The sequence below is a fragment of the Dermacentor variabilis genome, chromosome 4 (genome assembly GCF_050947875.1).
Source record: "Dermacentor variabilis isolate Ectoservices chromosome 4, ASM5094787v1, whole genome shotgun sequence".
NCBI classification, from domain to species: Eukaryota; Metazoa; Arthropoda; class Arachnida; order Ixodida; family Ixodidae; genus Dermacentor; species Dermacentor variabilis.
In genome coordinates, this window is record NC_134571.1 from 96,817,077 (window position 1) to 96,826,889 (window position 9,813).

At 46.6% G+C, this 9,813-nt stretch overlaps 1 protein-coding gene across 2 annotated transcripts in view; it reads right to left on the reverse strand.

Moving 5' to 3' along the window:
* LOC142577859 (cytosolic non-specific dipeptidase-like) overlaps nucleotides 1–6,845 on the reverse strand; it is a 32,650-nt gene extending 25,805 nt beyond the window's left edge. Inside the window, exons 1-3 of one of the 2 annotated variants that reach the window (XM_075687294.1) lie at nucleotides 6,621–6,845; nucleotides 6,347–6,453; nucleotides 1,595–1,718 (exon numbers count right to left, since the gene is read on the reverse strand). In XM_075687294.1, the coding sequence (XP_075543409.1) occupies nucleotides 1,595–1,718; nucleotides 6,347–6,390 (168 nt within the window). In that variant the 5' untranslated portion in view covers nucleotides 6,391–6,453; nucleotides 6,621–6,845. Of the gene's footprint in view, nucleotides 1–1,594; nucleotides 1,719–6,346; nucleotides 6,501–6,620 lie in introns of both variants that reach the window. The other variant, XM_075687293.1, reaches the window with a different exon arrangement.
* Nucleotides 6,846–9,813: the final 2,968 nt, after the last annotated feature.

Here is a 9,813-nt window from a genome sequence, read left to right on the forward strand (position 1 = left end):
TCCCGTCGGAAACGTTTGACAGTATATACGCTAGGAGATATGAAGCTGCGCCAAGGGAGCGTTCCAACGGCGGTTATGCGCGTTTTTGGGCTTCGCAGGAATCCCCTATGTTACTCGCCCTGCTGCGGCCTATTTGTGCGCTGTAGGTGTCATGCGTGTGACATGGAATCGCTATGTGCGACGTCAACTCGACGGCTGGTCGAGTGGCTGGTCGAGTGGTCGCAGGCTTTTGTTTGAACGTCGGCTCTTTCCGCCACGTACATTAATGTAACGCATAGCAAATACGATTGCCACCGCTTGACCTATGCACCACGCTTGTCTATTTACAGTGCTCTGAACTGATGAGGGGCCCTTTAATAGTGCTAGAATCAGCCCTTTGTCTGCGTAAGAAAGCGTCTGCGCACACTGGGAAAGAACTATAATTGTGGGAATGGGACGAAAGTTTACAAGAATATGGAAGCCGTTCAGGTAACCTTATAGATAAATTCACTTACTGGGGATACTGTGGAAATTGATCAAGTTTTGCTTGCGGCAAGTAATAGCCACCTGGAAGTTTGAGGCAGTTGTTTTTGTGGAGTGAGCATGAGTTGGTTTTGAACAACGCTCCAAAGAAGTATCGCGGGTGCGTTGCAGAACATAGGACACACTGTACTAATTACAATGATGTAGGACAATTGAGGGTGTCACAATAAAAGTGTAAAAGTCGCACTACAGTTGCAGCACGCGGAACAGATCGCGGAGAGACAAAAAACAATAACCCCATAAGAGCTAAAAATTGCATAGTAATGAAACATTTGCATCAATACGGCATTCAGCGCACAGCAGCGGATTAAAATTCAAGTGTTTGAGAAAACTAGGGGAGGCGCAAGAACTTAAATTACCACCACAGGGCTCGTTGTAACACTTTACGAAGGAGATAAATTAATTTAGGAGGTAACTCCAACAGCAAAGGAAAGAAAGCTATCGTGCCGAAAATTTTCGCAAGCATAGTTGCATTCCTATGGGAGCCAATATAAGCATGCGATATTGCTTTACGAAATCGAAAATATTTAATTAGACGCATTCATCCGAGTGAGGTACACTCAGAGGCTGAGGCGGATGAGATATTGCTCAAGCAGCATCTGTCGCGGTATTCAAATAGTGTTCAGAGGGAGCTGGATACAGTGAAGTAGGCAGAAACTCTTTCTTTCTTTCTTTCTTTCTTTCTTTCTTTCTTTCTTTCTTTCTTTCTTTCTTTCTTTCTTTCTTTCTTTCTTTCTTTCTTTCTTTCTTTCTTTCTTTCTTGAGAGCATGCGACCACGGGGATAGAAAGGGGAGGTAGGGAGGGGGACGCTGCACAAGCGGCATATATACTAACAGGGAAAATTTTGTGAGGGCACATGTGCGGTCGGTGTGCCATCCCCTGGCTACGCCATTGGCTGAATATTATTTGGAACTAAGAAGCTCGCACGTATATTCCCTAGTTGGAACTACCAATATAGTGTTCCTCTATATATGCTTTTTTCTCACCTACACATTACCTATACATGAATCCTGCCACACGTTAAGTCACCGTGTGACAATTTTTTCTCTATGCCATACATTAAACGCTTGCCTTTTTGACCATGTGCATGGCTTTCACAATATCATCCCGGTGAGCACTGTCTGCCGACACGCTGGGAATGGCCACGAGTTCCTTGAGCGATTGTAGCATGGCGTCTCTGTTCTCGTCTATCACACTGAAAAAGAAAAGTAACACGGGCACAAAGACAGGGGTTTATTACACTACAGTAGAGATAAGCATTAAAATCTTACTGTCTGAAACTAACAAGAAAGAAAGAGGATGTTACTGGAGTTGGAAAATAGGCCGAATTAGAGTTACCTCGTTTTGATAGGGCACCATAACGACGACCTTTCGTGCTCGTTCAGCGTTTATATAGTGTGCCTCTCCCATCTCACTGAAAAGACCTATACATGCGGGTGAAAAAAAAGCCAGTTGGATCTCAGGAACTGCGGTAATCTCGCGCTGCTGGTACAAAACCTATCTTACTGCGCTACCCAAAGTACGGTGCCGCGACCAACATGCAGTTTGCAAAGCAGTAGTGCCGAAGACACTTTCCGCGCTTACTGTGCGCGAAAAGCTCAAATGCTTAATGAAACGGCACCATGGGAAATGTCTACGAACTTCTCCTACTCTCCCTTCATACGAGTTTAAAAGGTCAAGAGTTTTCGACATAATTGTGCCCGTGGAATGACGCAGGTATCGAGTGCGCCATGACCTCAGTTTTCGCCACTGTGACAATCACGGCAACACCACTGATTACATCGCGACTGGCGTAAAGAACATAAAGAAAAAAGAAAACGCGTTCACAGTACCTATTGAGCAGTCGTAAGGTGTAAGTAACTGGCATGCGTTACTGTACAATGTAACAGAGATAAAGGTTTCATTGGATAGAGAAAGAGAGAGAACATAAAGGAGAGATATGCGAAATGCTAGACTGCAATAGACGTAGTAAAACCGGATTAGCTCAAGCAGGCTATATAGGTTACTATTTGTCACCGCCCCTTTTCAAAGGAGATGTTCTTTGGCCTTGAAATGAGATGCTCTGGCGCTTATTGGCGATCGTTGGCCCTTGTGCCACAAGACCCCCGTACATCATACCCCCACTCATCTAGCCTCAATCACTTGTGTATACCAAGGCAATTGTCCCGCGATGGATTTCGAATCCCAAGACTTATTAGATTTCAGCGCTTGCCTGCGGAGCTCCATCCATCTAGCTCCCGAAAAACATCCGTTTTTCTTACATACTTAGTACTCCAGTAACTGCTGTTATATTTTTTTACTTCCGGTTTTAAGGTTACTTGAGTACTCTGTGGTCGAGTTCCTTCCGTTTAGCTCCCGAAAAACATACATTTCCAGTAACTACTCTTAACTGTTAGTTCCTGTTCCAAGGTTTCTTAAAAGCCAGTACGGTACTTCAGCGTAGGATGGAAAATTGGCCGTGTCGGTTTAGCATATTCTGAGCTGAAAGGCGTCACTTTCATGTACCGCCAGCCGTTTGGTTGGAAGTGGCGCCTTGTGTATGTGTCACTTTCTTGTGCGTGTTGTCGCCTACGTGCCTTTAACCTCAGAATCTAGTTCGACGTCTATGTTTACTGCCAAGCAACGTCAGGTTCTCCACTGACTATCACTGGCACTATCGCTATAGCACTGCAGCATTAAAGGTACACAAACGCCTTCACAGGTCATCGGCTCTCCAGCGTTTGCCTCAAGCGTTCTCCGCACTGAGGGCTGGTAATACCTTATGTCGTCAACAGAAAGGATTTGGTTGACTTTAGTGGCCTTCCAGGGTGCGTGAGGTGGCCGTCCGATCAGTTCTTCTAGTGCCACCTGTTATGGTCGTGGGGCCCTGTCTGTCGGCGACTTCCAAAGCCCAGCTGACGGCCTGCAGTTGAACCACCGGGTCCGAGCTGGACACCGCATCCTCCCACTCTTGCTCGTTAGGGAGTTGCCATTCTCTTTTCGGTTTTAGACTGTCGCATTCAAATATGATGTTTTAAATCTGCCTCTGTGACCCCGCAGAACTTACATTCGGGGGTGTAGACTCATGGGTAAGCCTTGCAGTATATATAGGGGTCGGGGAAGCTGTTAGTTTGTAGCTGCCGCCGTGCCTTTGTAGATGTTTATTAAGGCTTTTGTCCGGCAGCGGGAGCGTCCTTCTGTTGTTTCTATAATATAATGTTACCTCGTGGTAGATGGTCAAGGGGTCTCTGGCCGACCTCAGGACCGGCTCGCCCACTGCACGGTTGACGAAACCTCGGGCTAAGTTGTGGGCCGCCTCGTTCCCAGGATGCGCCGCGTGGGCCGGAACCCGTATGATTCTAATGGGTCTGGCGTTGAAATTTTCCCGTTTTAGGATTTGTTTGGCGGGTTTGTGGACCCTCCCTTTTGCAAGGTTTCGAACGGCTGTCTTCGAGTCGCTAAAAATCGTGTTGGCTTCAGTGCTTATGATGGCTAGGGCGATGGCCGCTTCCTCCGCCTCGTGTGGCTTTTTGTTCCGCACAGAGGCGGCGGATATTGGTTTTAGGTCAGTGCCCACGATGCCTATCGAAAAGGCGTCGTAATCACGGAGCTCCGCAACGTCCGTACAGAGTGGCTCCTTATGGTTTGAATACTGCCTGTGGAGGCTTTGGCTCTCGCCTTCCTCCTTTCTGTGTGGTGTTAGGGATGCATGTTTTGCGGGATTGGATCTATTCTCAGATACTTGTATATGTCTCTAGGCATTTGCACGGTATCCGTCCGTATGCATTCTTTCCTGATATCCAAGGTCTTTAGAATGTGTCTTCCGGTGGGTGTTCTTGTTAGCCTGTCGTACTGTGAGATTCTGTGCCCCTCGACTAGCTCGGGAAGCGTGTTGTATATGCCTAACATTAGCAGCCTTTCTGTTGATATATACTTAGGGGAATGAAGGGCTGCCTTGCATGATTGTCTTAGGAGGCATTCAACCTTGTTCTTTTCCGTTGTCTGAAGTTTGAGATAGGGGAGAGAATATACTATACGGCTGAGCACAAAAGCCTGCACTAGCCTCCTCAAATCTGTTTCTTCCATTCCTTGGTGTTTGTTAGCTGTTTGTCTTATGAGCCTGTTGGTTTGTCCAACGCATGCGACTAGTTTGTTTAGCGTAGTTGTGTTCCCAGGATTCTCAAGGATTCCCAGGATTCTCAAGGTTTGTACTTCGGAGCTTTTGTACCATCAACCCTAACATCTGGTCTGTGTCGGATAACTATGAGTTCGGATATTTGCGGCGAGCATGTTAGTCCGACTCTCCTGGCGTATCCGGTCACTATATTCGCTCCCGTCTGTAGCGTGCTCTCGACATCACCTTGGTTTCCCCTGACTGTCCAGAGGGTGATGTCCTCTGCGTAGAGTGGCGAGGATAAGTTTGGTATGACGGCGAGAAGCTTGGCCATGGGGATGAGGCCATGGGTTGAGCAGTATTTACCACGCTATGTTTCCCTGGATGGCACGGTCGGCATTCGGCGCACTCTGGTGTCGACCGTTTGTATAAGTAAAATATGCCGTGAATAGGTGCATATATACGGTCCGGTATATGAAACTGGGATATACGTTGCAAGAACGACAAATGGGGCCAAACATTTTCCCATGTGTCATACATTCAAATAACAGTTACCTCACGAACAGCTACGTACGTATTCTGGACGCTCTCGGAGAGTGGTTTATTGTCACGCCTACTGTCCTCCGACACAACTTTACCCGGTAGTGGCGCCCCAGTGCAGCCCGCGGTGTTGGAACCTAATCCACAATTGGTATGTATACTTAAGATTGAAAATCTCAATTATACCGGCCACGGCGGCCGCATGTCGATGGGAGCGAAATGCAAAAACACCCGTTTGCTTAGATTTTGGTGCACGTTACACAGCCCCAGCTGGTCCTAAATTCCGGAGTCCCCCACTACGGCGTGCCTCATAATCAGATGGTGGTTTTGGCGCGTAAGACCCCACAATCTAATTAATATTTTCAATTCGAACGCGGCAAGTGAATGTCATGCGCGAGAATCTCTAAAATCCTTTCCCGTTATATACGAGAGATTCTCATAGCGTCTGTTATTTTAAGCCGCAAACGCTGCGCTTTGTTTCCCTGGCGCGTTCGTCGACGTTTTTAGTGTTTCTGTAAACGCGTGTCGCTGTAAATGGCCGTGTGACGCAGGAGATTTATCGAGAGTCGAAGGTAAAACGCTTTAAGCAAAGTGTTACCGTTTCTAAACTAACCGTTCCTGCACCAGTCAGCTGTTAACTGCGGATAAGTCGTAGCGTACGTAAAACTAGCACTTTGGCAGAATTGACGGTAAACAGTAGCCCGAAAGAAAAAAAAACGCGTAACGTTAAGAGATAGGAAGAGAGCGGTGTGGATAAGAGACCAAAGGGGGGGTAGACGATATTCTAGTTGACATTAACAGAAAAAAACATTGAGCTGGGCAGGCCATGCAATGCGTATACAGTAGATAACTGGTGGGTCATTAGAGTTAAAGAATGGGTGCCAAGGGAAGGGAAGCGCAGTCGAGAACGGCAGGAAATTGGGCGGGGCGATGAAATGAGGAAATTTGCAGGCGCAAGTTGGAGTCAGCTAAAGCAAGGTAGGGATAATTGGAGATCGCGGGAGAGATCTTCGTCCTGCATTGGACGTAACAATACAATGATGATGATGATGATGATGATGATGATGATGATGATGATGATGATGATGATGAAGAAGAAGAAGAAGAAGAAGAAGAACGTTGACACGAATTAGTGCTGAAACGTTGTTGTCTCTTGGACGTCACTTACCGTAAACTGTGGTTTTACATACCTGAATATTTTTCCTAGTTCTTCGGGCATACTGTTTGGCGCCATTGTGTCTCACAGTAGTCTCCTGTGTTCCGGTAGAGTGAGTGCACGATGAGTCGAGAAAGGTGCCTTGATTATAACAGAAATGCCTGCAGTCACGACTTGTTCTTTTTCTCCTGTTCCATGAAAAGAACATTCACGCTTAATTCATTCACTGCGCGCTATCAGGATGATGAATTCCTATTCTGAATCGACTGCTAAGACAGGCAAATATGTGGTATTCAGTGTTTGCTTACCGGTCCTTGGATTCTAATAAGGCGTGCGCTGGCTCCGCTGGTTACCCGAACTAATGAGAACCAAAGGAAAGGTACGCCTGAAAATTACTTGCGGAGCAGACGATGCGCAGTATGCAAAACCTCGCAAATCAACAAATGCCTTGAGGCCGCTCCTGAAACGAGCGGCAGGTGCAGCCGTCGTCATAACTTACCGCTGCTATAGAATTTCTTTCTCTATGGCTATAGGTGCGCAATCGCGATCAAAAATATGCAGCCCACGGCTCCGGGCGCAGGAGCGGCTGCGGGCCAACACCGCGGCGCTGCTATCTCCATCGGGCGTCTGCTTTGAGGGTGCACCGAGTGACGACAAACTTCACCCTCACCATGGCCCTCGCGCTCGTGCGGCCAAGTCACGCGCTTGATAAATTTCAAGTGCGGCATTCGGCTGTTTCGTAGCTGACGGTCAGTCGGAGAGAGCGTTCGTCAGTGCGCGCTTGCCTTCCTGCCTGCACCATGCAGCTCCGGCAGGCGCCCCTTCGGCCGTTCGGCTAAGCGCGCACGCAGAACGTATGTCCGATTTGGTTTCACGCTTCATGTTTACGTGCGCCTCGCGCCCGTGTGTGCGGCGCTTCCGTGCCTAGCGTTTGAACGGACGGCGCAAGTGCATGCAGGCTCTAAACGAAAAACGGCATGGCAAGGCATTGGTGCATATAGGAGTAGCAAGTAAACGAACCACCACTTTGTTGGTGTCCACGCCCGTGCTGACTAATGTTACATTCTCGTTTAAGCCGAAAGTGTTACTGGGGTCACATTGCAGAAGCCGTCCGAACCTGCCAGCCGTGCCGGGAAGCCGTCCGCCGCCGCCGTGCCAAGAACTACGGCAGCGCGGCAAACGAAGCAAAATGGAAGCGCCCTCCAGTGCACTGACCAACAGGAGTGAAACAGCTGAGCGCCACGCTTGAAGTTTGTCAAGCGGATGACTTGGCCGCACGAGAGTGAGGGCGAAGTTTGTCGTCACTCGGCGTACCCTCAAAGCAGGCGCCCGATGTAAAGCCGCTCAATGAGGGGCTTTAGCCCGATGTAGAATTACTGTATGTGCTACCGCAGGTAGCACATATGCTACCTACGGTAGCATATACAGTAACTCTAGCCCGATGGAGATAGCAACGCCGTGGTGTGGCCCCGCAGCCGCTCTTGCACCCGGAGCCGTGGGCCGCGTATTTTTACCGTCCATAATAAAAGCTGAGCTCCCGATGTTGCTGGAATAACAGCGAACGTGCACGGCAGAATGATGCGCCTGTTCTCAATGCAGGCAGCGCGCTTGCAGGCGTTTCGGGTGTGAAGAGATTTCTTCGATCACACCAGTTATAGAAAATAAGCGCCGTATTTACAAATTGGTTCTTACATTAGGAGGAAGCTTTAGCTCGGGCCCAACTCCGAAGCCGCCTATTCACATACATATAAAACGCAAAAACGTTTTTCTGAGATAATCCCTCGACCGATTATAATGAAATTTGTTGCATTTGAGAGAGAAAGTTAAATTCTAGTGGTTGTTGGAAGCGAAATTTCCATATAGGTCCTGAATTTGTTACAAGCATGTTCAGAAATTTGAAAGTTTGAAGAAAATAGAAACACGAAGTTTACAAATTTATAGCTCTGCATCAAGAACAGAAATCGCGGTTCTGTAAAAGGCATCCATTAGACCATTGAAAGCGGACAAATTCAGTATATCATTCTATATCTTACATAAATTTGTTACGTTGTTTACAGGGGTTCTGCAAAAGCTGCATTTCCATACTAATAATGTTTTTTAGATTCATGCGTAACATATCAATTTTGTCCGTTTTAGATGTACTATTAGATGCAATTTACAGAAATGTATTATCATTTTTCGTTGCTGAGGTACAGAGTTGTAAACTAGATAGTTTTGTTTATTGAAAATATTAGATTTCTGCCAATTTTTAATAAAAATTTGACTACCTTACTCAAAAATTTGAAACCAACAGTCACTAGATTTTAAGTTTTTCTTTGCAACAAAGCTCCTCAAGTTTGGTGCAGCGGTTGCCGAGAAATACGAATTCTCCTTTTACATGTATTTAGATAGGAGCACCCGAGCTAAAGCTTCCTCTTAAGATGGTCTGTAAGAGCAAACGCCAGCCAATTGAAATGTCGGACATATTTTTACCGAAGGCGTCTGGCCAATGACAAACGAAAAGCTTTGCGAATTTGGCCCTCTAGTCTTCGAACCCATGGTATGCCCAGAGACCTCAAGGTCATTTGACACGCAGCTGTGGCGATCGATCAAGCAAAATTTTGTTTGTTGAAGTGCGCATGACTCGCTTCGGCGGTGGCGTTCCCTATCGCTTGATAGAAGGCGCTCAAAAGTGCAAATTCGGTTGGCATAGGTGCCGACTGGAAATTCTGTTTGGTGTAATTGAATGGGTCTTTCTATAACGTCTCTTTTTTTTTTCTCTATTGTAAATCTGAAATAAACATTTTATCTTCTTTTTCTTTTCGTCTGTGTTATACGAACGGGTGGAGCAGCAGGTTTTTGTCTATCATACATTCGTAATAAGAAAACTATAGGCAACAGAGGGTGCCTTGGCTGATGTACGCGGACGACTAGCGGACAATGCAAGGGACTTAGGGGGGCGTGCGAATACGCACGGCAGTGAAGCGACTTGCCTAGTCCTTATTCTAGAACAGGAAAAGTCGAGAATTATGATTTTTAAGAAAGAGACGAGTAATGACGTGGTAACAATTCAACGGCAAGTTATACCCATAGTCAAGCATTATAAATACCTGGGGGTATACCTAAACGAAGGCAGGACCTACTCAAACATCCACGAAGATAATCTGACGATGAAGGGAAAGTGGAATACGGCAACAATGAAACAAAGCACTTTGGAGCTACAATAAGTATGAGGTGGTGCGAATAATTTAGAACGGAGTAATTAATAGTGACAGCGCTTAAGTTTGCAAATTTAAAGGGACACTAAAGGCAAATATTAAGTCAAGCTCAAGTGATATATTAGTGCATGGGAATCTGTAAATTGTCAATATTATTGCGAACAGGGACTTAGTAATCGAGAAACTGAGGTAAATTCAGGACACGATTAGAGACTCCCCCGGGGCATTCAAGTACTTGCCAAATGACGAAAGCACTCAGTGAAATTCAGTCACTAGTACTCAACCACTAATTGCAAATAAATCA